Source organism: Labeo rohita, chromosome 19, assembly GCF_022985175.1.
Source record: "Labeo rohita strain BAU-BD-2019 chromosome 19, IGBB_LRoh.1.0, whole genome shotgun sequence".
Lineage (NCBI taxonomy): Eukaryota > Metazoa > Chordata > Actinopteri > Cypriniformes > Cyprinidae > Labeo > Labeo rohita.
Genome location: NC_066887.1, coordinates 20,091,039 through 20,118,600, shown reverse-complemented (window position 1 = coordinate 20,118,600; position 27,562 = coordinate 20,091,039). Strand labels below are relative to the sequence as shown.

Sequence of the window (27,562 nt, the reverse complement as noted above, 5' to 3'; positions counted from 1 at the left end):
CCGATTGGGGAGAGTTTGGGAAAGGCTTGGTAGAAAGTTCTTTTTTTATTTTTTTTTCTGTTTTGGTATAATGGCACTCTGGCCAGAAGGTTCTGGGTCTTGCAAATTAAACAGGTAGCTGTGAACAAGGCTTCTGTGTGCTTAAAGGTCACGTGCTAATTTGAAAATCGACTCTGATTACAGCTTTTTCTTGAAAATTCAAAGGTTTCTGGTTAGAGGTTGACCAATATTTCTCAAAATGAAAACTAAGTGGGAAGACTGTAAATTTTGTAATGAAGTTCAGCAGTGTTTTGGGGAAATTTTCTGTTTTAATTAGGCTAAATGTTTATTTCTTTATTAGTGATACATTTTCTCACAAAATTAACTATGACTTGCTCTTGCAAAAATATTTTGTAGTTATTAAAATAAATAAAATGTGGTTAAACTTTTTAGCCTCATTTTGCCATGTCATTTTGTATAATATATAGTCATGTTTATACACATGGATGTTCTGATGTTTCAAAACTTATGTAGTACTGTTATGTTTTTTTTTATTTTTTATTTTTGTTTTTGCATATACACTACCTCTTAAAAATATGGGGGTGGTATAATTTTTTTGTTTCTAAAGGAAATCTCTTATGCTCTCAAAAGCTGCAATTATTTGATTAGTGATAAGAATAATATTGGGAAATATGATTACAATTTAAAAAAAGTCTTCTATTTTACTACTCTACTGTCAAAATGTAATTTATTCCTGTGAAGACAAAGCTGTATTTTCAGTAACCATTACTCTGTGACATGATGCTTCAGAAATCATTCTAATATGCTGATTTGGTGCTCAAGAAACATTTCTTTGTATTAGTAATGTTGAATTTTTTTTTGGTGGAAACCATAACAGTTTTTTTTGTAAAGGATGCTTTGAATAGGAAGTTCAGAAGGACAGAAAATGTTAGAAACGGGAAGCTTTTAATATTATTTTTCTATAATAAATGTCTTTACTGTCCCTTTAGATGATTTTAATTTATTCTTGCTGAATTAAAGTTTTAGATTCTTTCCTGAGCTTATTGACTTCCAGATATAACGTCCAATATGATAAGAAAATATTCAGTAGTAAATCACTAGTGTTGGTAAATTATGCCTTGTAGCAGTTTCCTGTATATTCAAAGTATGTGAAACTCTCTGTGATGACTTTGGCTTATCTGGCAAGCATGTTTTGGTCAAGGCACTATTAAATCCATTTTATTTTATGTTTTTCAAATTCATTTTTTTCCGTTTTAAGTTTTCTGAATTCTGATTTTCCCATTTTAATTTTTGAGTCTTTTTTTAAATGGTTAAATTACATTTTATTAATCAAAAAGCAAGTCTAATTAATTAATTACAATGATGAAACTTATACAATTTATCATCGGTTTATTAAAAGTTTAACAAAAATTGCACGTTTAGGGCACTGTTTTATTTTTTCTCATCTTCTGTTTTATTGTTACCAAATTTTCTTTAAGCATGTCTAATTATTTGAATGCAAAAAAACAACTTAATTCATTAAGGTTTATTTTTATAATATCTTTACAATATTTAAATTATTTTGGGTATCAAATAAAGGTATAAAATTTACATTTCTTTTATAATTTAATTTTTGGCAAACAAAGTTTCTATTAAAATTAAAGCATAAAAAGAAATTTTGTGATTATTCCTTAATGAAATAAAGTTTTAACAATTTTCATAATAACAGTAGTTGTAGTATTACATACATTCTACTAAACAATAGTAATCTATGTCTTCAAGTTAAACCACACTTTATTTTGACGGGTTGCAGTGAATACCTTTACGTTTCTGTGCATGTGAAGATCTCAGAGCAGTTCACGTATTTATGTCCTCATCTGGCGAGATGGCAGACACTGAAATCACCGCAAATTGAATATGTTGAATATTTTCTTATCATATTACCATCTGGAAGTCAGTAGCAGAAGTTTTTTTTTTTTTTTTTTCTTCAGTATGTGTGAAGTAATCGACATTGCTTAATATGTAGAGATACTAGTCCATACCGTGATGCCTTGATTTAAGCATAATGACCTACTTTTGATTAATTCCGTGACATTCCACGTTATACAGTAAATTCTGTTTTTATGCATGGATTCCGTGATTCCGTCCGCATTTTCTGCATCTCGGAAATCACAGGGCCCTAGTCAAGTGCAACAGGTCCACATGTTCTGCAGTTTGACTTGAGTTCAGTTGATTAAGAGAAGAAGCGGAGGGGGGGACGAGTTGGGGAGGTGGGTTAAAACCTTGCCAACATTGCCAAAGGCAACAGTTTTTGGTGTTGCGTCTTTGATGTGAATGAGTTCTCATGAATAAACATGAAGGGGGGTTGTGTTGGTTGTATTGTGTACCGTTGACATGCCACGTAAAAAAGGGAAAAAAAAAGTCACAGAGAGGCAGTTAGTCACGGCCCCTTCTTATTGAGCGCGTCACCCTTTCACAAGCTGCCTCATGGAAGGAAAACAGGGGGTGAAGAGAATTATGGGAAAAGCGCTTTATTTTTGACACGCCAACCCCTCCTCTCTCCTTACTCCACAAACACACTCTCTCTCTCTCACTCTGACGCTTCTCTGTCAGTTTTGTACTTTCTTCCTCACACATACTGAAACGACACATCGCTTAAGGTGAGGGGACTTCCTGTCATAGAGTTGTGTATGAGTTGTATGTTTCCAGGCTGGATGATTCCACCACAAACACGTAGGAATGAAATCATCCCCTGCAGGTCCGTCTAGTTAAAATCTTGTGTTTAATGCACAACAGTAATTTAGTATGAAGATTAAGACATAATGACGTACGTATTTTCAAATATGCATTTTCCTTCCCTTGTTACTCCAGAATCAAAAAACCTGGCTATCTCCACAAGTTTTAATGAGGAACACCATAGTATTCTCTTTAAGTGCTCTTTGCTATTATTTTTTCCCCTTTTTTTCTTTTTGCATGCTGATAATTCGAAGTCAGTGGAATATTGGGCGTAGCACAGATCAACGTTCCCGGACATCTGTACGGAGACAGATTTTGGCAGTCCACGCCTCCTTCAAAGGCCTTAGTGTTGCAGTGGCAGTATTCGGTTTTTTTTTTATCTTCTTCCTCTTGCACTTTGAGGATGGGAGGAGATTAGTATGCTGTTCCATACACGCACACACGCATACACACACACACACACCCTCTGAAGAAAGCCCTGTGTTCTGGCAGGCCTGTTGATTTATTTCAGTCTCTAAAGATGTCTCCTGACTTCTTGTTTACATTAAAGGTTGAATCTCTTGTGAGACGCTGCCTACGTTCCGCACTTCTCGTTTGATATTCAGCTCTTCATTGTAGGATCTGTATCCTGATTTTTGCTTTCTGTGACTAGATGCTGCTTAAGAGGAACCGAAAAGATTAGATCATCGAAAAAAGATTACGGTTGCTATGGTTGTAACCTTCTTCATTTGTGTATGACACAGAAATTTGATGTTTTCACCACTGGACAGCAGCATTAGTAATAATGGACTTGAAGCTAACAGCGGTTGGGAGCGCAGTATATGGTGCCAAAAAAGAGATGTGTGTTATTATACAGACGTTTCTTATAAAAAAAAAAATCTGTAATTGTTTCATTGTGTTAAAAACCCTGGAAAAATTTTGAAGCCCTATGATTTTTAGGCCATCCGTGTTAGCTCTGACAGCAAATAGCGTACTCCTAAAAGTTGACAAAGTAGCATACTGTTTAAATGTACATCCTTTTTTCCCCCAGGAAAACAGACCACAAATATGGTTGACGCATCCTGCACTACATAGATTTTTGTCCAATCAAATACTCCCCCTCCCTAATACACATGCAGACAACTAGCTGTAAGTCATGGTGCATATCTGTGACATAACTAAAGCCTGCTGGATATTTGATTATTTTAAAAAAAGAATATCTTCATTTAATATGTCCCTCCCAAACTTTCAGATTTTTTTTGTCACTGATACCTAAAACTGAAAACCCCCCCCAATTTTGTTTTGATTTTTGGTTTGTTGTTTGTTCTGTTTTCTTTAGAGTGTCTTTAGGGTGTTTTGTTTTGTTTTTTGTGTTTTGCTTAGATTTTTTTTGTTTGTTCTGTTTTGTGTCTTTAGGGTGTTTTTGTTTTTTTTGCATTTTGCTTTGATTTTTGGTTGCTTGTTCTATTTTCCCTTTAGAGTGTTTTGTTTTGTTTTGTTTTTTGTTTTGTTTAGATTTTTTTGTTTGTTATGTTTGATGTCTTTAGGGTGTTTTGTTTTGTTTTTTTGCATTTAGTTTTAATTTTTTGATTTTTGGTTTGTTGTTTGTTCTGTTTTGTGTCTTAAGGGAGTTTTGTTTTCTTGTTTTGTTTTGATTTTTAGCTTGTTGTGATTTGTGTCGGGGTTGTTTTGTTTCACTTTTCATGTTTTGTTTCATTTTGTTTTGATTTTTGGTTTGTTGTTTGTTCTGTTTTGTGTCTTTGGGGTGTTTTGTTTCGCTTTTCATGTTTTGTTTCATTTTGTTTTGATTTTTGGTTTGTTGTTTGTTCAGTTTTTGTCTTTAGGGTGGTGTTGTGTTTTGTTTTGAGATTTGTTCTGTTTTGTGTCTTTAGGGTGTTTTGTTTTCTGTTTTGGTTTGTTGTTTGTTTTTTTTTTGTGTGTCTTTGCAGTGTTTTGTTTTGCTTTTATGCTTTGTTTCATTTTGTTTTGACTTTTGGTTTGTTCTGTTGTGTTTTGTTTCAAGTTTTTTTGTTTGCTTTGTCGTGCTTCTTGTTTTGTAGTTCTTTCTTTCTTTCCTTCCTTCTTTCTTTCTTTCTTTCTTTGACAAATATAAATTTTTTTTAAGCATAATGCAGAAAATGCGTATTGGTGTTCAGTAAGAGATCTGACGCCTGTTGTTGCGATGCCATGAAGACAGATTAGCCCTGCTGTCTGTAGCTGCCTGTTGCATCGTCAAAGTCACTTATTCGCGGGACGAGAGCTACTCTTTCTCTCAGTTTCTATGGAAATGTCTGCTTACTTGATTGGCTGTTCCAGATTGCACAGGAGATTTCAGTGTTTTGCAAGCGGACCAACAATAGCTCGCAATGAAATGAGTAAATTGAATTTAATTAAAAAGTAAGGTTGATAGAATTTTTTCCAAAGCTTACGCCGCTTTTATCTGCCGCTGTCGGGGTTTCGCTTAATCAGTGTAATTGTAAATTTGAATTTCTTTACTTTTACTTTCAAGGAAGGAAAATCCATTTTCAGATGTATGGTATAGAGCAACGTCCTGCATGTGAAGAAGAAAAATAGAGCACTTAAATGAAATTGACTCAGTGTCAGAGCTTGGTAGTTATCTTGCTTTAGAGGCAATTATTTCTTTGCCATGTTTTAGCCCAGGGTCAAATTAATGTGACACACAGCCACATGGTTCATATGTGAGAGTGTGTGTATCACCCGATTTGGAGGGTGGATATGGGTGATGTCGGGTGGGGGGGCCACTGACTCAGAGCCCAGTTCCTCCTCTTGACATTTCGCCTTAATGATAATTAATTGCACTGCTTCTATCTAGCATCTCACATATGTGTTTTCCATAGACCCTCCGCATGCTTGAAACTCTGCTGCACAGACAGTAATGTGATTTATTCCTAATGTTACAAACGAGATTAAACTCCTCTGGAAGATGGATCGGGGTCCTTCGAGTCCTTTCTTACCGCAAAAGTCTGCGGTGGTGACATCATAAAGGATGGGAGGAATAATAAAGGAGACGGTACAAGGTGGGATTGTGGGATAGCTGGGGGAACACTTTTATGACGACTCGCTCCGAGACGTGACCGCACACACATGGTATGCCTGACGGATCAGAGTCATGGCTAATTGCCATGTGTGCTGTTGAATATACCATTGTTAAAATGGAAAGCAGGGCCTGTTTTATTTTAAAGTGACGTTCTTTTCTTTTTTTTTTTCTCGTCGTTTTCCCCAAAAAGTTGATTATTGGTAAATCCCAGAACATGCAAGTAAAATCCGATGGAAACGCAGTACTTTGAGTTTGTTAAAGTTTAGCTCCGCCGTTGCTGGGATCGTACCAGTTACTCATTTAGAAATTAATTCCTCCACACTGTCTTCCAGCCATGACAGAAAGCAATTAGAGCGTATAGTTTCTCTCTCTCTTTTTTTTCCTGTCTATTGCTTCAATTTATGATGCCGGTAAATAAAGGATGCAAAATGAGTCTCATCATTTTAGATCTTGGGGAACTCAATATTCCGCCTGACTGATCAGCGGCGCGTGTGCCCGCGCAACTGCTTTAGTATTTATATGAGGGAGCGTCAGCATGCGTGTGTGTGTATAGGGTTTGTTATTTAAGACTTCGCTCGGATCCACCCCCGACGAATTGAAAGCACAGGCCTGAATTATGACGGGCGGTTTGGGTAATGTATTTTTAATAAACTGACTTTCTGGGTGGAGAGCTCAGAGTGACCCAGGCTGCAGCGCTCCATGGGGTCCTCCAGCTGTGTGTGTGAATCTCCGCTCCCATGTGATCCTCCTGGGGCTGCGATGTAGAAAGGATTACATCTGAACTCACAATGAAAGATTGAGAGACACAAGTCTGGGACCAAAATAAAGTAGCTATGGGCTGGCTTGAGTAATTGGCGGTTTGTTCAATTTAGTCAGGAATGGCTTATTCGGAAATGAAAATGCGGTCATTATTTACTAGTTGTTGTTCCAAAACAGTATGAGTTTCTTTCTTTCTTAGAACACAAACAGAGAAATTTCAAAGATTGCTTTGGTCGCTATTTTTCATGCAGCTGAATAGGCAATGGATAAAGAATGCAAAATCACCATAAATGTATCATAAAAATGTTCCTTATCATAGTTTGAAAAACTACATACAAAGTTTTGGCTAGTGTTCTATAATGCACAAGTTGCTTTCTTCTGTCATGAGATCCAAGCGAATTAAATAATCTGTATTTCACTTGTGTATTATTAAGCACATTTGGTGATATGTGACCCGGCACTACAAAACCAGTTTTAAGTAGCACGGGTTTATTTGTAGCAATAGCCAAAAATACATTGTATGGGGTCAAAATTACAGATTTTTCTTTGATGCCAAAAATCATTAGGATATTAGATAAAGATCATGTTCCACAAAGATATTTTGATAATTTTCTACCTTAAATATATTAAAACTTAATATATTTTTAATTTAGTGATATGGATTGCTAAGAGCTATTTGAAACTTTCCAGATTTTTAAATGGGTATATCTCGACCAAATATTGTCATATCCTAACAAACTATATATCAATGGAAAGCTTATTTATTCTTTTTTTTTTTTTTTTTTTTTTTTACGTTTTGTTTTGATTTTTGGTTTGTTGTTTGTTTTGTTGTGTGTCATTAGGTTGTTTTTTTGTTTTTGTTTTTTTGCATTTTTTTTTTTTTTTTTGTCTCTTTAGGGTGTTTTGATGTTTGGTTTGTTTTGTTTTGTGTCTGATGTGTTTTGTTTTGCTTTTCGTGTTTTGTTTCGTTTTTCGTGTTTTGTTTGGTTTTGATTTTTAGTTTGTTGATTGTTCTGTTTTGTGTCTTTTAGGGTGTTGTTTTTTTTTTTTTTTTTTGTTTGTTTTTTTTGTTGTTCTGTTTTGTCTCTTTAGGGTATTTTGTTTTGATATTTGTTTTTTTGTTTTTTTTTGTTCTGTTTTGTGTCTTTGGGGTTTTTGTTTTGCTTTTCGTGTTTTTTATTTATTTTTTTTCTGTTTTGTGTTTTTTGGGGTTTTTTTTGTAAACATATCAAAACGTCATCTTTGATTGGTAATATGCTTTTCTAAGAACTTAATTTGTACAACTTAAAAGGCGATTTTCTAAGTATTTTTTTTTTTTTTTCCGTGCACCCTCAGATTCCAGATTTTTAAATAGTTGTATCTCGACCAAATATTGTCCTATCCTAAAAAACAAATATTTATTTAGCTTTCAGATGATGTATAGATTGAACAAATTGCTTTTGTGCTTCAGGGTCACATATATAGAATATTAGCAGTATAGTCTATTTTTTTTTATGAATTTGATGGCAGTTCAAAATGATGCAACAGTGAATAGTGGAATGTTTTTCATGCACTTTTTATGCGGCTGTAAGTTTCTTTAAAATGTACAGATTTTATGTGTATTTTCCTTTTAACAGTGTTGAATTCAACTTCATTTGGAACCAAATGCATTTAGTTTTGCAAAGTTTAATACATTTATATGTATCAGTTCAAACTGTGAATTCAGTTCTTTAAATCTAAGTCATCATGCAGCGTGACTTTTTTTCAATCTATTTAATTTTTTTAGTGAAATTGCTTTAATGGTGCATTTTGCACTGATTTTTGTTGCATTTAAATAAAAATTATGAAATGTTGTTATTATTATTTCAATGAAAAATAAAACATTGTGGATATATACCTTAATTGGTTCAACATCGACAAAATTTGAACCCATTTCAGGAAATAGATGCATTAAGATTAAGTGAATATTGCCGAAAGGCTGAAAATAATAATGTATAAATTGACTTGTCCTATTTACCGCTCATAGTTAAAGAAAGGGTTTTATCATCTTCCCGGTGTGTGTTCGTGTTTGTATGTGTGTGGGTGTGTGTTTTTTTTTAAGCAGACTCATTAAGCAGTAATCTCTTGCTATGCAGCACCTCGACACACTGCAGACACACTTAACCAAAGAAACAGTAATGAGCGCGCACAGTAAAGAAATGCGCAAAACACAAACACATGTAGAAATAACTTTTACATTTACTCCCACCGCCAAGGTCTAACTTTAACCACCTGGACGTCGTCTGGACTCCACAAATCTACTACCTAGTGGGAACGACTTGGTCTCTTCCTGCCATGAGTTAAACCCTACCACTAAAAATCTCATCAGCGCTGACCAGACTGGGCCAGATCACTGAGGAAATCCCCTGTATTTGTTGTTGTATTTGAAACTAGATCTCCTAAATGAGTTTGACAATAAAGATGACATATTTGGAGTCACATTGCCTCTTCACAAATGAGGCTCTGTGTGTATGTGGCCGGCTCTTTTGATACCAGAGATGGGCCAACAGGAAGCCGGCCAGTGCTGACTTTTTCACAGAGAGCTGCTGCCTGTGCGACGTTAGAGGAGTTTGTGTGGATGTAAACCGATGGCAAGTAGCCGTCGCAGCATTAGTATGCCACTCAGCAATCCGCTTTTCATCTGTAGTTCATTTCGGATCATTGTGGTGTCGTGAAACATCCATCAGATACGAATTGTTTTGAGTTGAATTGTTAAGTGCCTGTAGTGCCTTCAAGTGCTTGCAGATGCTGGAAGTTTAATGAATTGGTAAAGTAAGTGACGTGACATTTGCGCATACATACGTCTCTATAATCTGTACAGATATAGCAATTTATATTATTAGATTAATTTAATTAAATATATGATTTTGTGTTTTGTGTATATATTAGTGTTGTCACGATACAAAAATTTTGATTTTGATACGATACCGGACTAAAATATCACAATACTACTACTGAACCGATGCTACAAAAAAGCATAGAACAACAGGAAAAGTAATTGAATAATAGATGATCCAAATTGAGATCATAGTTTGTTTGTTTTTTTCTGTTAAAGCAAAGCATTTCATCGCCCCTTTAAAAAAATAAAATAAAATAATAATAATAATCACATACCAGTGCCACTACACAGGATTATGGTGAGCTACTACTGAGCCTACAGGTATGTCGAGATCTTTGCTATATTGGTAAGTTAGCTTAAAGGATAAAGCCAAATCTTATTTCATGATATAGTATTTTATTTCACAACAACAATTTATATCCACACAATTTATATAGGACAACTACAATAAAACAAAGACACAAATGAAATGTTTTTTTTTTTTTTTCTCAAATTCCATTTTAATTTTTTTAGACTCTATTTTAATGGTTGCATAAAAAATTATCAAAAGCATGTCTAATTAATTGAAATCATGAATCTTGCAGAATTTGTTTGTGAATCTCTGGATTCTATTCTGTTAATTTTCTGGATTCTATTTTAATCGTTTCATTATATTTTAATAATCAAAAGCATATCTAATAAATTTATAAAGGATAATTAGATTTGATAAAGAATTAATTTATTATAGGATATTTATTTATTTTTTGTTGTGTATTTGCAGTTTTCTGGTAAATACATTTCGGTAAAAAAAAAAATAAAATAAAAAAATCAGTAAATATTCCTTAAACATTGTTTTAATAATATTTTTATTATTAGTAGTAGTATTACATTAAGTAATATATTAATATATTTTTGACCGCCAAGTTAAACCGAACTTTTATTTTGACAGGCTGCTGTGAAGACCTTTAGGATCTTCATTATATGACGATAGTTTTCCACAAAAAAAAAACAAACGGTAAAATGCTCATGAAGTGACTCTCAGAGCAGTTCTAGAGATTATGTACTCATATTTTGTGGTGGCAGAAGCTGACACAAAACCACAAAACCAGTCATAAGTGTAAATTTCTCAAAATAAATACATATTTGATCAAGATACAGCTATTTGAAAATCTGAAATCTAATGGTGCAAAAAAAAATCTAATATCATCTAATATTATGTATATATATATATATATGTATATGTATATGTGTGTGTTATAATTTTGGAATCAGACGGCATGTTAATTGAACTCTCCTGAGATCTGAGATTTTTTTTTTTTTTTTTTTATATATATATATATATTTTTTTTTTTTTTTTTTTTTTTTTTTTTTTAAGTCTACCAGATAAAACTAAGGTGGTGCAAACAACATGAACAAACACACAGTAAACAAAGAAGATTTATTTAAAAATTAAATTAACCAAAATTAACCAAAAATATGGGTCTGTTTCACCAGGGTCTATGTATGATTTCTAATTTTTTTTTTTTTTTTTTTTTTTTTTAAACTTTGCAAACACATGCAAATGGCTCATTCTGTTGTTCAGCACACAAAATTCGCATCAGACGGCATGTTAATTGAACTATCCTGATGTGTCACACTTGTCATTAGAGCGTTTTTCTCCACAGGAATGTTGCGTTGCAGCGCTGTCAGTTTTGATCGTGTATACAATGTGTTTTTTGTGTATGTGTGTGTGTTTAAATCACAGAGCTTTTCCATCACTGTGTCACAATGACAGTGATGAAATGCCTGTCGACAGGTAGATTTCTCAGTTAAAAAAACAAATGTCAAAGCATAATATAGTAGCTTTAAATCATGTGGCTGATGAAAGCAATTGACAGCATTTTGTTTATTTGCTTCTCTAAGACCCCCTGGAATTCTTCGCTAAGTTAACACGGTGTCAGAGTTGTCGGTTTGTAAGCTAGTTGTAGCAGTGCTAGCTTATCAAAGCCCCATGATTGAGCTTTGACTCCTGTCATTAGATTGCATTAGCTGAAGTGTCATAGAGCGCTCGAGGGACAGCCCCACTCCATCTTCTGCTCTGTATGCAGACAGAGGCCGCTGTCGATCCATTCACCCCCTCCTTACTTTTTTTAATTAAGAAAATTGATTGTCCTGTCCTTTTCAAAAAGCATATTATACTTTATTAAGTAAGTTCTTGAGTAGGCACAATAACAGAAGAGAAGCAGTTTAATATAGGAAAGGAGAAGGAGAAGGAGAAGGAGGTGGGGGTGGATGGTGAACTAGTGATTTGAATTGACTGGTACAGGAACGCAGCGAATGCCTGGGAGCTATAAAAGCAGATTATTCGGTTTCTGATGGCGGCCTGGAATGGTAATGTCTTACTGCTTCTCCTGCAAGTTTTAATGTAATTGTGCACCATATCAGGTATTAAAAACTTTTCTCGTCCTCCCACTCCATTCCTTTTTTTTTTTTTTTTTTTTCCTATGTTGGTTAAGATGTTAGTATTTGATCCTGATTGCTGGGCTGTGTCTTTATTCTCAGAAGCTGAGAGACGGTAAAAGGAAAATGCGCATTGGAAAGCGTGTCTATTCAGTAAATCAATAGCTCTAAATAAGTTCTGTAGCCTAATATGCTATACAAATTTTAAATCAAGTTAACTTGATCCTCTGTTTTAGCAGGGATCAAATCGTTTAGATTGAATTGTGAACTGATTTGACTGATTCATTGAAAAGACCTGACTCAAAAAGAAGAATTGCTCACAAATCTGGTATTACAATGGCTTGTGGGCATGTTTACTCAGTAGCTTTACGCAAGAGTAATATTCATTAGATTAAACTTTAAAGCATAGCTAACTTTGAATGTATATTCATGAGGGATGTGAATTGCATATTTTATCATTCTGGTTCCGATTCTTCTTAATGATTCTGGTTCCATTTAATGATTCTTTTAGTACTTTTGAGAAAGATTATTTGGGAATAAAGAAAGGTAATTTATATTGCATTTACTTTCTTCAGCAGTCAAATAATGAGATCATGTAAGATTTCAACAGAGCAAATATTAAATATTAAACTGTGTTTGCACAGACTGTTTAATGACTTTTCGTGGACTTATTAGAAGTGGCAAAAATGAATACAAAGTACAAATGCAAAATGTAAAAATGTATTTCGTTTATACACTACCAGTCAAAAGTTTTTGAACAGTTTTGAGCAAGATTTGTAATGTTTTTTTTCTCTTCTGCTTAGCAAGCCTGCATTTATTTGATCCAAAGTGCAGTAAAATTTTGAAATATTTTTACTATTTAAAATAACTGTTTTCTATTTGAATATATTTTAAAATGTTATTTATTTCTGTGATTGGAGCTACATTTTCAACATCATTACTCCAGTCATCATTACTCCAGTTTTCAGTGTCTTATCCTTCAGAAATCATTCTAATATGCTGATTTGCTTTTCAAGAAACAGCAAATCATCAATATTTAAAACAGTTAAACACATTTTTTTCAGGTTTCTTTGATTCTTTTGATCCAAAGACAAGCATTTATTTGAAATAAAAAAGCTTTTGTAACATTATACAATGTACCATTCAAAAGCTTGGAGTCAGTATAATGTAATTATAGAAATTAATACTTTTATGTAGCAAGGACGCTTTAAATTGACCAACACAGTGATGATAAAGACATTTGTAATGTTAGAAAAAATGTCCATTTCAGATAAATGCTGTTGAACTTTCAGTTCATCAAAGAAGCCTGAAAAAATTCAGCTGTTTTCAACATAATTATAATAAAGATGTTTTTTGAGCATCAAATCAGAATATTATAATGATTTCTGAAGGATTGTGTGACTAGAGTAATGATGCTAAAAATAAAATACATTTTAAAATATTTTCAAATAGAACACAGTTATTTTAAATAGTAAAAATATTTGTTATTGCTGTACTTTGGATCAAATAAATGCAGGTTTGATGAGTAGAGGCTTCTTTAAAAAAAAAAACATTAAAAATCTTACTGTTCAAAAACTTTTGACTAGTAGTGAATATACAAATTTAAATGATAAATATATGTAGAGTATATCTTTAATATAACATTCAAATTATTAAACATAAATAATTATGAATCCTTTATTTCTTAGTTTTCCATGACAATGGGATGTGTTTGCAAGGCATAAAACATGTACAGGATCAACAAATGAGTAATCTTGCTGTGTGGAGTGGTAATTAGTGTTTAGTTTATTTGTTATTCTCATCAACATGTTTTAGATCAGTTACTGTGATGCGGCCTGCATGTAGTTTTTACATCATTGATGGCGTTTCTTGATATGATACAAAAATGATATCCTTTGGATGCTTTATGGCAGATTGAGAATGTAGGCTTTCATCAGCCATTAGTTGCATCTTGTCTACCATCAGTCAAACGTGCTACAGGAACCACTGAAATTTGAATTTCTTCAAATGCAGTCTTGTAGAGGGTGTTAATATGACACAGACAGATGCGTTTCTCATCGATATTCATTTTTGGATAGCACAACCATCATAGTGTGTTTAGATGCAGCGATGACGAGAACGCGAGAGATTTTGTGTGTGATATGACAGGGTGTGGTTATATTTGTGATTAGATTTTCAAGGGTTTTATTAACTTAGCTCTGGTTAAGGTGTGGCTCCTTTGCAAGGCATGAATCGCTTTATTTAATATCCATTTGCATCACAGACTAAATGAGGAAATTGCTCTCGACGGTCTGTCGAAATAAGACAGGCCCCTGTTTTGTTAAATCATGAGAAACTGTAATTGCCTCAAATTGGAACTGGCCAACACGCACACCATCTCGCAAATTTAAAATGATGTTTAACTTAGCACCATGCTAAACCTTTCACAGAAATTCACTTTTGTGCAGTTTGTGCCAAAGGAAAGTCTAGTTAATAGCGCGATTTTGCCTGCTATGAACAAACACGCATGACCTCATTGAGTTCTGATGGAAATTTTTTGCTGTGAATCACTTTATAAATTCCACATTTTTTTCTCTCTCTCTTTCCCTATCATCTTTGATTTTGGTAACTGATTAAAACGTGTGTCCCTAAGCCACATCAGTGACATAAGTGCACAGATTTTATTCATTAAAACATCATCAACAAAGGCCGGCGCCGACATAGTCACCGATATTAGAACCTCATTGCTGTTTATGGATTGAGCTGGAACGGCAGAACCGTTTCTAGGGCATTCCGTCTCCGATTTTCAAAAATCAAAGAACAATCGAGAAGCTTTTATAGAGAGCAGAATAGGCGCCATTGGCTCTGAAATTGTTTTTAGCATGTGAGCAGTCAGAACCACACATTGAGCGAGTTACTTGAGTAATGGCGAGTCTCTAATGTTGTGCTTCTCTTTTGTTTGGTTCCAGATATGGTGCGGAAAAAGAATCCCCCTTTGAGAAGCTTCGGCGGCGAAGAAGACGAGGGCGAGGCGGTGGCGGCCGAGGCCACGGGCCCAGAGAGCGGGAACGCGGGGAGCCAGGCCTCAGAGCCCGACCGGGCTGTGGGCGAAGAACAGGAGGAACCGTCCTCCCCTGGCCCCATCAAACCGGACAGGCCTGACTTGCATTACTCCAGCCACAATCTGGCAGCATCCTACTCTAGCCGTGAGGGCACCGACACCGAACCGCTGGACTCTACCGCCTCCCCGACAAACTCTGATCCAGGTGACTGTGAGGACGAGCGGAACGGTCTCAAGCCCAGCACCCGGTCAAGCGGCGTCATCGTACAGGGCTGCACCAGTAACGGAGACGAGAGGGACGCCACGCACAGCCCGCTGGCGTTGCTGGGCTCTGACAGCCCCCGTGGTGCGGCTGTCGAAGGCTCTAAAGTCCCTCCTGTTACACTTCATCCACAGAGGCCCATTGGGGGAGCGGAGGACGCCCCTAGCCCTCTGGGAGCTGAGACGGGAGCACCTCCTCCCACCTCACCAAAACTACAAGACTTTAAGTGCAACATTTGTGGCTACGGTTATTACGGCAATGACCCCACGGATCTGATCAAACACTTTCGTAAGTACCATTTGGGCCTGCACAACCGGACGCGGCAGGACGCGGAGCTGGACAATAAGATTCTGGCACTACATAACATGGTGCAGTTCACAGCCCAAACACAGGCCAAAGACTCAGCGCGCCTCCTCGGCCAGTCAGCTCAGAGCGGCTCTGCGGCGGAAGCAGGGTCCCCCAGGTCCTCCGTACTTAATGGCACCTATGACGTACAGGTAATCGCAAAGCAGATGACATTTGGGGGTGGGCAATATGACCAAAATCAAGCATTTCACTGTGATGATTATATGTGTATATATGACTGTAATGGCGCTATATATATATATATATATATATATATATATATATATATATATATATATATATATATATATATATATATATATATATATATATATAGCGATATAATTACTTTTACTTTAAATAAGGTCTTCATAATATCAACATTTTTGATACCATAGGAACTTCATAATTCTTGTCATGTGTCAATATCACAAAAAAAAACAATACTAGCCTAAATAATAATAAAAAAAACAACTAAAAAACACACTACTGAATAAAAGAAAACAGTCTTACAAGCAATAGGACAAAAAAATAAGATAGAACAAATAAATAAGAATTGCTACATACATTTTATAAAGTAATCAAATGTATAAAAATACTGAATATTCTCCACTGTATAAATTATATATATATATATATATATATATTATAAGTTACATATATAAGTTACAAAAGTTATTTAGTCAAGAGCAGTGAGAGATTTTCTCTTTTTTTGGTTGTTTGATTAACACGAATGACAGACAGCAGGAATATTAGCCTGCTACCTGGATCCAATATTCTGTTACACATGTTTTTTTTTCTCAGCTGTTTTATTTAACGTCAGACCTTAGTTACTTGTTTAAGAGAATATTTGCAAAGATGGGCATTTTAAGTGTGTATTTAACTGTTCAAGGTCTATAAAGCCTCTCTGACAGAGTGTGCGTGTTGTGATTGTTTCAATGGCTTAAAATCACTTGTTTTTGAACCGCAGTGCTGAAAAATTCATGCAAACGCTGTTTTCATGACCACATAGCACAGCAACATGAGCATGTAACCGCGATAGAGACGGCAGTTTAAAATCTCTACCAGTTGACAAATTTCTACCGGTACTTCACACACCCCTAAATTAACATATTAGTATTTGTATTATTCACTATGATGAGTAATACAAATACTAATAAATATAAAAAAAACATTAAAAAAACAGAATAGTTAAAACTTTTTATAAAAAATTAAAATATTTTAGTTTTTTTATATACTGAAATTATACAAAAAAAAATCTCTGAACTACACCGTGTTGGAATTGAATTTTTGTTCTGTACAGTTAAAGACTGTAACGTAAAAAAAATGTGAAAGTTTCAAATAAATGATGTCCTTGTGAGCATTCTGTTCATCAAAAAAATCCTAAAAACCAAAAAATATTAAGCAAAAGAAATGCTTCTTTAGTACCGAATCATCATATTAGAGTGATATCTGACAGATCATGTTGTGATAATCATTAATAGCTGCTGAAAATTTAGCATTGCCATTAGGGGTGGGTGATATGGCCAAAAAATTATCACGATAATTTTTCATATCAGTCGATATCAATGTTTATCACAATAAATGTCAAATTTTTGTTTCTTTCAAGTTTAAAGGCAGATTTTTGCTACAATGTGAAAGTTAAACCCAGAAAAAAACAGAGGGTTAATTATGGCTTTAAACTATCCTTTATGGTCAGAACATGACAAACACTTCACATTTTTGAATTCTTTACACTTTTTCCAGTCATATTTCCTTAACAAAATAAATATCTTAATAGGAAAAAATATATATATTTTTTTAGTTCTGTAGTTTTAATGAGTAATATTATTTCAAATCAAGAAACAGGTTTGTGTTGCCTGATAATGTCTTAGAAATACACATTTGATAGTAGCTAGCTTGAGTTAGGATGCAGGTTTATGTTCATTATCAAAATCAGTAATATCTGTAAAAATTGTAGCAACCTCATTTTTTTTGGTTGAATTGAATTGACTTACGGGTAATCGTTTTTTTTGTGGTCTTTCATAGTAGCATACATTTAGATCATGAGGATAACAGTTAAAACCACAAATAGTACCTCAATACCATGGTAAAACTATAATATGGTTATTATACAAATTCTGGGTATTTGTATAAAAAACAGTAGTCTAATACATTTAATACATACAAGATATAGCTTAATCACAAAAACTACTGTAATTATATTCCATTACTCAATACACTTCAATACACTTAATACACATCTACATTAAAAACATATATTAAAATTCGACACAAATACCCACGTTTCTGACGGTACGTGTGGCGTGCTTTAAATGACTAGCGCTCTTTCGTTCCGCCTTTGCCGCATAAACATGGACATTTATATTGTGAGATTATTGTTATTGATTTATCATGCAGCCCTAATTGCCATCACAGGAATAAATTGCATTTTAAATATGTATTAAAACAGAAAAAATATTTCAAAATATTAATATTTTACTGTATTTTTAAAAAACGTAAATGTAGCTTTGGTGAGCATAAGAGACTTTTTTCAAAAGCATTAAAAAGTCTTACCAACCCCAAGCTTTTGAATGGTAGTGTACATGTGATATGTGTATTTATGCTTATTCACCTGTGTTGAAATCTGTGAAATGCTATGTAATGATCCATGGAGTTGCTTCCTAAAGTGTTCCAAATCAGTGACTTATGAGGGCCCGTTTCAGTTAAGATGCCGCCTTAGAAGGCAGCCACCTATTTAGAAAGCAAGATGGCCTTATAGTTTTGGGGCAGTGCTGTAGTCAGACCCATGGGTCATTAAGGCTTAAAAATGATGCATGCACATGCAACTGTGAAATTTAAAATTTATGTCACAGAAGTAAAACCACTAGACGGATGGTAACCGTACATGATTCATGCAAAGTCATGCACGCGCAGAAACTCGCACGCTGATGAACATTGGCTGCATTAATTCCGAAATTTTGTCTAGCCCTCATAGAGTCTCTATTTGTTCATGCGTTTGCTCTAAAATAATGTCATGAATAAGCAATCAGGCAGCTCATTCAAATTGAAACGCAGGCGTCATTTGTCATATCACCTTGGTGATTTGTGATTTCTAAAAACAAACAAACAAAAAATGTGAAGTAGATTAGTCTGGATCATGCTGGCGCACTGTATTTGGCTTTGTTTTGTGACTTTTGGCTGATTTATCATAGCGCTAGCCTCGGTGTATCATGTTTAAATGGACTATTATGAACAGTTGCCTGCTTTGCACATGTGCGTGTACTCAATCAAGCAAGCACACAGCACAGTACCTGATGCTTTTTTTTCTTCTAATAACACCGGCCACGATCTTTTTCAATTCAACATCAGCCTGTCTACAAATTGTCGTAATACCGCATAAATTCTTAGGAAAAAAAAAGATTGAATAATGAGTCTATTCAGAATTCATTCCTAGTGGAATTTTCCATGCAGTAATATCGACGACTGCGATTTCTCATTTTCCCAATGAAAAAAGGGGGGAAAAAGAGCGTAGGGAAGCTGGTGAGGGGAGCCAGCGAAAACACAGGAGTCGATTTATTTTAAACGATGGGTAATGAACAGATGTCATAGTCATTTATCTGCCTAACTTTCAGCACGCTTTCACTCTTCACTTCAACAATGTCATGTTTACAGTTTAAGCGGCATATTTACATTCGTTTTCTGCAAAATGAGCCAAGTTTGGAAGCGTTTAGCTTTAGTGCAGGACTTGCCCAGTTTGCCAGCCAGATGTAATGATTTTTAATTATTGCTAAATCACTGATGTAACTGTTCGCTTGTGTTTGTTTGTTTAGTAATCAAAATACATAATTTTTTTTTGTTTATTAAATATTTAGTTATTGTATATGGAATATTTATATATTCATATTTATATTGATCATTTGATTTCAGTAGACGTGTTGAGAGGATATACATAAATAGTTTGGGATCAATAAGACTTGTAATGTTTTTTAAAGAAGTCTTTTATGCTCATCAAGATTGATCAAAGATACAGAAAACACAATAATACTGCAAAATGTTAGTACAATATAAAAGTTTTTTTTATTTTAATATACTTAAATATAATTTATAATTTTAAGCTGAATTTTTATCAGCTGTTAAGTGTCACACGATCCTTCAGAAATCATTCTAATATGCTTATTTATTATTAGAATTATCAATGTTGAAAACAGTTGTGCTGCCAAACATTTTTTTGGAACCTTTGATTCTTTTTCAGCATTTATTCAAAATATATATATTTTTCTAACAATATAAATCTATGTTATCATTTTTTATTAATTGAACATATCCTTGGATAATAATTTTAATTTGTTAAAATAAAAAATATAAATATTATATAAAAATATATATATTTCTTTAAAAAAAAGAAAGAATAAAAATGTACTGACCCCACACTTTTGAACAGTAGTGTATATTGTTAGAAAAGATTTCTATTTTAAATAAATGAATAAAAAGTATCACAGCTTCCAAAAAAATGTTAAGTGACACAACTGTTTCCAGCACTGATAATAAATTTATTGAATAATTAACAATAAATAATACTTGTACTTAATTTGATTCACATCACATTCATTTTTTTCTGTCACCGTAGTTGCGATCTTGTCATGGAGGATCTTTCTTTCTTTCTTTCTTTCTTTCTTTCTTTCTTTCTTTCTTTCTTTCTTTCTTTATCTTTCTTTCTTTCTTTCTTTCTAACCATAGTAAAGCAAAGTCTTGATAACACTTTACAATAAGGTTTCATTATTTAACATAACATTAGTTAACAACATGAACTAAAAATGAACAATACTTCTACAGCATTTATTAATCTTAGTTAATCTTACTTTCAACATTTCATGTAAATCAGTTGTGTTTAACATTAGTTAATTCACTGTCAACTAACTTGAACAAACAATGAACAACTGTATTTTTATTACCTTACATTAACAAAGATTAATAAATAATGTAATGTATTGTTCATTGTGTGTTAATGTTAGTTAATACATTAACTAATGTAAGCAAATAACACATTGTAAAGTGTTACCAAAATCTATTTAAGAAAGATTTACGTGGTCCGTATCACAAGCACTCTTCTTAAATGCAAATCCTGGAAAACAGGTGATATAGAGCAACCAGCTGAGACTTCATATTGCTCCACTTTGTATTTGTAATATGCATGTGTAAGTGTTATAATAAGGCACATATTACACTAAGCAGTGGGTGTTTATTTAATCATCGCTTCAACATACAGCCCAGGGGCTGCTCAGGGGAACAGCTCTGTCTGTGCTGTGACATTCCTTGAGTGTTTTGTCTGGAGCATGACGTTGAATTCCCCACAGTGCGTATGAAGCTCAAGACCTCCCACTCACACTCTCTTTTGGCTCTGGAACTGCCAGCTAAATATTCCATATGCTTGTCTATTGCCCAGACATCTATTGCATCTTAAGCTGTAGATCTGCATGTCTGTATTTTAATATACATGCAGTTACACTGATTTAAAGAAGCTGTTCACTTCCAGAACAAATATTTACAGATAATAAAGATATTCATGTCTTTCTTTCTTCAGTCGTAAATAATTGTTTTTTGAGGAAAACATTTCCAGATTTCTCTCCATATAGTGGACTTCTATGGTGCCCACGAGTTTGAACTTTCAAAATGCAGTTTAAATGCAGCTTCAAAAGGCTCTGAATGATCCCAGCCGAGAAAGAAAGAACTTATCTACCTCAAACGCTCGTCTTGTCTAGCTCTGCTTGAACTCTGTGTCTCATTTTCTTCTCCAACTTCTACATCGCTGTTTTATATTTTTTTGTAAGAACATTTGATCTTCTTTGCACATTCAGTTTGTAAACACTCGGTCGGTACTTTTGCAGCGATGTAGGATGATTTTAAAGTTAGAGGAGATAATGAGATGGTAGTTTTTTTTGACATACCCTAACTGTCTTGAACCGGAATACAGAGTTTACGCAGAGCTAGACAAGATGTGCATTTGAGGTTAAAAAGTATATAAATTATCAATTTTTTTAGAAAATGACTGATCGTTTCACTAGATAAGACCCTTCTTCCTTGGCTGGGATCATTTATAGCCCTTTAAAGCTGCATTTAAACTGCATTTTGGAAGTTCAAACTCGTGAGCACCATAGAAGTCCACTATATGGAGATAATTCCTGAAATGTTTTCCTCAAAAAAACATAATTTCTTTACGACTGAAGAAAGAAAGACATGAACATTTTGGATAACAAGGCGGTGAGTACATTATCTGTAAAGTTTTGTTCTGTAAGTGAACTTCTCCTGTAAGAAATATTTGTATTAGTTAATTTAGTGACTGACACAAATATTATCTTTCGTTTGAAATCCACAGTGTAAATTTCAAAGTATCAGAACTGAAGTTATACCTGGATATTAATAATCAAAAAAGATTGATTATTTTTTGTCTCTGCATGCTTGGTTGCTTTATTCTTCCACTCCTCTACAGGTTTCACATGTTCCCATCTGCTCACTGAAGGATTTTCGCATTCTCAGTGCTGAGAAGTAATAAGAACATAAAATGTGATTTGCCTTTGTGTGGTGATAACTCCAGCCTCGTCTTCGAGATTGGGAGGGTTATTGAAAGTCTGTTGTCTGTCTTATTATATCAGACTTCTATTTCTCTGTAATGCTCTGTAACTCATGGATGATTGTTCTTTCCCTTTATCTCATTTTCTTTCTTTGTCATCCATTCCCCCCTCGACTTCCCTGCTCTCGCAGGTAACGTTAGCCGGCACCTTCATCGGAATCGGGAGGAAGACGCAGGACTGTCAGGGCAACACCAAGTACTTCCGCTGCAAGTTCTGCAACTTCACCTACATGGGAAGCTCCTCTGTAGACCTCGAGCAGCATTTCCTGGCCACCCACCCCAACAAGATGAAGAGTCCACCTCCGTCCAATCCTAACCTGGAGGAGAAGTCCTCAACTGAACGGAAGGGGAACTGCGTACCACGCATTGGGGCGGATGAGCAAGGGAAGTGGGCCGATCGGGTGGCGGTGAGGGCTGAAGATGACTCTGTGGCTGGGTACTCTGTACCAATCAGGGCGTCAGACTCCCCTAGCCACACTGGAGGTGATGCCCCTGCAGCGTATTATTGGTGCAAGTACTGCAGTTTTAGTTGCGAAGCCAGCAGTGCTTCTAGGCTTCTGGAGCACTATGAGAAGAGACACGGCCAGGCGGCCATCAGGGAGGGAAGTCCAGGAGAACGGGACAGAAAGGCCCGTGACGGAGACTCCCAGTTACGTAAAAAGGAGAAGACTGGAGCAACGGGCGACCCAGAGACGGTAGTAACCAGTTACAACTGTCAGTTCTGCGACTTCCGTTACTCCATGACTCACGGTCCGGACGTCATCGTCGTGGCTCCACTTTTGCATCACTACCAACGGGCTCACAGCATTCACAAGTGCACCATCAAACATTGCCCCTTCTGTCCCCGTGGGCTCTGCACTCCTGAGAAGCACCTGGGGGAGATTTCCTATCCATTCGCTTGCCGGAAGAGCTCCTGCTCGCACTGTGCTCTACTTCTGCTGCAGCTAACAGCCGGAGGGACCACTACCCCATCCCCGCCAGCTCCCCGAGCGTCTGTCACCCATCAGTGTGACCAGTGCCCGTTCACCTCCACTGATATTGACTTGCTTCTCTTGCACTATGACAGCACCCACACCTCACACACCTTACTGGAAGTCAAACCAGAGGAGGAGGGATCAGGGGACGCAGGGCCAGGGCGGGACCATCCTGGAGAGTACGCCTGCACTAAGTGCCATTTCTTCACTGAAGTGGAGGAGGAGATCTTTCGTCACTACAGGTAAAATCGCATAACAAATCACTTTTTTGAGCATCCTTACGGGATTTAGTAATGTTTTTGTGTGATGTGTGACTTATCCTGTATCGTTTGGGCTTGTTCAGGAGGTGTAGACTTCAATTACGGAGTGACCTGAACCATATCTAGGTGTCTTAGAAGTGAGCTGTGTATAAAAAAAAAAAGTTATCATTTAGTATTGGATTGCATAACTTCAAATAAGTTCATTAAATACATAAATGTTATGTTACTAAATGTAATATTTTTTCTTTAAAATATTTTGTTTATGTGATGTTTTGTTTACATAATATAATAGTATAATATAATATAATATAATATAATATAATATAATATAATATAATATACAACATAATTTTATGCAACATATAATATAATATACTATACAATAATAGTATACAACATAATGTAATATAGTATAATATATTTTATGCTTACACAATAAAATTAATTTTTATTTATGTAAATATACTAAATATTACAAGCATTTATCATTTTTTATTCAGTTTGCTTTATTTTAAAGTAGTAATGGTTTAATTTTACAACATAATATAATATAATATACAAATAATATTATACAATATAATATAATGTATTATAATATAATATTATATTATACAACATAATATAACATATTTTGTGGTTATACAGTAAAATTAATTTTTATTTATGTAAATATTTCTAAACATTATGAGCATTTCTCTTTTTTTTTTCAATATGCTTCAAAGTACTAAAAGTTTGTTTACAAAATAATACAATATATAATATACTAAATAATATTATACAATATAATTTAATGTAATATAATATTATATTATACGACATAATATAATATAATGTTATACAAGATCATATAACATAATATAATGTAATATACAACATATTATACAACATAATATAATATAATATAATGACAATATACAACAATATTATACAACATAATATAATATAATATAATATATAATATATTATATTTCACTCTTATACAATAAACATTTTTATTTATGTAAATAGTACTAAATATAATAAACATTTATCATTTTTTATTCAGTTTGTTTTAGTTTAAAGTACTAAAAGTTTAGGTTTAGTTAAGTAAAAGTTTAATTTAACTAAAACTAAAACTAAAATAAAAATGTATAAAAACAAACTACTAACAATTACAAAAACCTGTTAAAAGTTTGAAGTGAAAATATCAAAATATCAATGAAAATCATAATACTATCTCATTGACTAAAATAACACTGATATATTTAATATTTACATTTTTTTATTATTATTATTGTAGCAAAAGGCATAGCATTGACAGTGAAAGCAGCTGTTGATTACAGCCAGAAAGCTTGTGTTACACATTTGTTTCTGTGTTGGCGGTTTTGCTTTCATACTGATAGGTAACAGGTTTTCCTTTTTTCTTTTTCTTTTTTGTGCTTAACTTGAAGTCGAGCAGCACAGCTGAATAAACTGAAAATGCTAAACGTCAGGCAGTAACTTTTCCTACAGCAGTCCCTCATTGGTTTTGATTTAGCTTGTCTTGAGGCCAGGTGCGCATGTAAATGTGTGCACTTTAGCGTTTGTTTGCTTGCGTATGTGTGCGTGTGCATATGTCCGTTAAGTGTGTACATGTGGGAAACTATTATACCTTTCCATATTCTTTCTTTCACCAGCTGTGTAGTAAGTACGGCGCGGATGAGTATGGCTCTGCTTTACCTTCACATAAGATCTCAATTACTCTCCATTTTCTGCCAGAGTTTACAGGCATGTCTACATGTGCTGGTTTGAATTTATTGATAAAAATGAGTTTACTGCACCACTGAAATCCATATGTCCGCTTGAGTTTGGCACAGTAGAAAGAGAACAGAAAGGCACTTTGCTAAATCTAATATAAGTGTTGTGTAAATACACCAAACCACCTCAATGCCACATATGTTTGATATTATAGTATATTGTGCCATATTATGTGCAGGAACTTCTTCTGAGCACTTTTACTACTGATGTTTACATGGCAGAATGAAGCCAGTAACAAACCTTTAATACAAATCGGCATTATCTTGCATGTACAATAGATGTTGTACACTACCAGTCAAAAGTTTTTGAACAGTAAGATTTCTAATGTTTTTAAAGAAGTCCCACTAAGCCTGCATTTGTTTGATCCAAAGTACAGCAAAAATAGTACAATTTTGAAATATTTTTACCATATAAAATAACTTTTCTGTTTGAAAATATTTTAAAATGTAGTTTATTCAAAGCTGATTTTTTTTAGCATCATTACTCCAGCCACATGATCCTTCAGAAATCATTCTAAAAAAAATAAAAATAAATAAAATTCAGGTTTCTTTGATGAATAGAAAGTTCAGAAGAACAGCATTTATCTGAAATATAATTTTTTTTGTAACATTATAAATGTGTTTATCATCACTTTTGATCCATTTGAAGCATCCTTGCTAAATAAAAGTATTTATTTCTAGAATTTCTTTCCAAAAACATTTCACAATACTGTATTCTGAATCAAATAAATGCAGGCTCGTTGAACAGAAGAGACTTATTTAAAAACATAAAAAATCTTACTGTTCAAAAACTATTGACTGGTTGTGTATTTATAAGTATTTTATGCTTATAAAATTAAACTGTAAAAAAAAAAAAATAAATAAATATGTAAAGAATTTGAATTTTATTTATTAAAGAATTTGGATTTTGTAAGTATTTATTAAAAATGTGTTTAACAATTCTGGTGCCAGTTCCATTTAGCAGTTATGGTTCCTAAACTATGATAGCGTTTTAGTGCCAAAAAAACATTATGAGATTACAGTTGTAATATTATGAGAGTGAAGTCATATGGAATGTAACATCAGTAATGGAGAAGAGACAAACTGAAATATGTCTTTCAGAATTTTTCTCCGCAATAAATTTTATTTCTTACATATTCTCATAATATTATGACTGTATTCTTGATTCTGTTTTATTTTATTGTGACATTATTATGCTGTCATACTAAATTTTATTTAATGATTCTTTTTATTAAAAATGATGGGAATTCTTATTCCATTCATTACTCTGAGCAACCTGTTGCAAATGAACAGATCATTCCAGGATTCAGGCAGCAGAACAGTAAAAACATCAGAAATCAATCCTAAAAATGAATCTGGAAAAATAAGGTAATCACCCATTCATATTTACAGCATCTAGCAATGTAGCTGTTTTTTTCCCCTAACTGAATTTGTGTATATGTGTGTATATATGTATATACATATATACATATAAATATAAATATAAATAAATGCACACACGCATGCAGGAATCAATTAATCGCATGTTCAAGTTGATTGATTCTTGTGCAAGACTGAGAAAAATGAACCCACAACAACAGTCAAGTTGGCTCTGATGTATGTACGGCATATTTTATTATGTGTTCCGTTCACATCTGTGAAGGAATGCAGCTGTTCTAGAAGTCAATGGAACTGAATGTCATAAAAATTAATTTGTTTCAATATTTTATTATTTTTATTTTTTAGGAAACCAGATTTCAAACCCATTCACAATTTAGTCTACATGATTAAGCTAACGCATACACCATAGTCGTAGCACAAAGAAGTTGCACATAACTGCACGACAGACAGTTTTTCTACTATTTAAACTTCTTCAGTAATTGCCCAGCTTCACGTGTTGTTAAATGATCAACGATCTAATCTGACTTGTCAAAGATCTTGCCGAGGGAATCATTTGTCAAGTTGGCGCTCTCGTCAGGAAACTCTGAATTTTAAGACCTCATACACCCACCTGTCCCCTAGGGAACATGTGTGAAGCTTTTTGTGCGTTTGAGCCTTGAGTGACGTCCATCATGATCCAGCTGCCCGGGGCTGGTTGTTTCAGGTGGACGTGGAGCAGAGTGTTTTCAGCCTGTGCGTGCGGCCTTTCTGAATAAGGCGCTGTTTGTATTCAGAGCCCACAGCCTGGAACCCGGCGAGGAGAGAGCCGAAATCAGACCTGTATGGCCTCCCTGGAGAGCTCCTGCTTCTCAGCTCAGACTGTACAGAGTGTGTGTGCGCACTATCGAGAATGTGCATGTCATATTTTGTTTTTAAACTCCTTTTCCCTTTTTTTTTTTTTTTTTTTTTCTCAGCAGGCTTACGGGCAGCATGAGAATATTGTGTACACTTGAAGTACACTTGAAGGCTACTGCATGCATGTTTTCAGCATTGTGTCTCCTCTATGGTGTTGTATGAACATCTGTGTCATGGTGTCCGGTTTCATTATGTGGAAGCGTTCGGACCTCTATGTGTGCGTGCACATGATTGTG

At 34.3% G+C, this 27,562-nt stretch overlaps 1 protein-coding gene across 7 annotated transcripts in view; it reads left to right on the top strand.

Annotated features, from left to right (window-relative positions):
- The window catches only part of trps1 (trichorhinophalangeal syndrome I), a 137,141-nt gene that overhangs the window by 19,461 nt on the left and 90,118 nt on the right, over positions 1 to 27,562 (top strand). For all 7 annotated transcript variants that reach the window (XM_051137234.1, XM_051137241.1, XM_051137240.1 and 4 more), the window contains 2 exons: positions 14,735 to 15,585; positions 22,175 to 23,259. In XM_051137234.1, the coding sequence (XP_050993191.1) occupies positions 14,735 to 15,585; positions 22,175 to 23,259 (1,936 nt within the window). The remainder of the gene's footprint in view (positions 1 to 14,734; positions 15,586 to 22,174; positions 23,260 to 27,562) is intronic.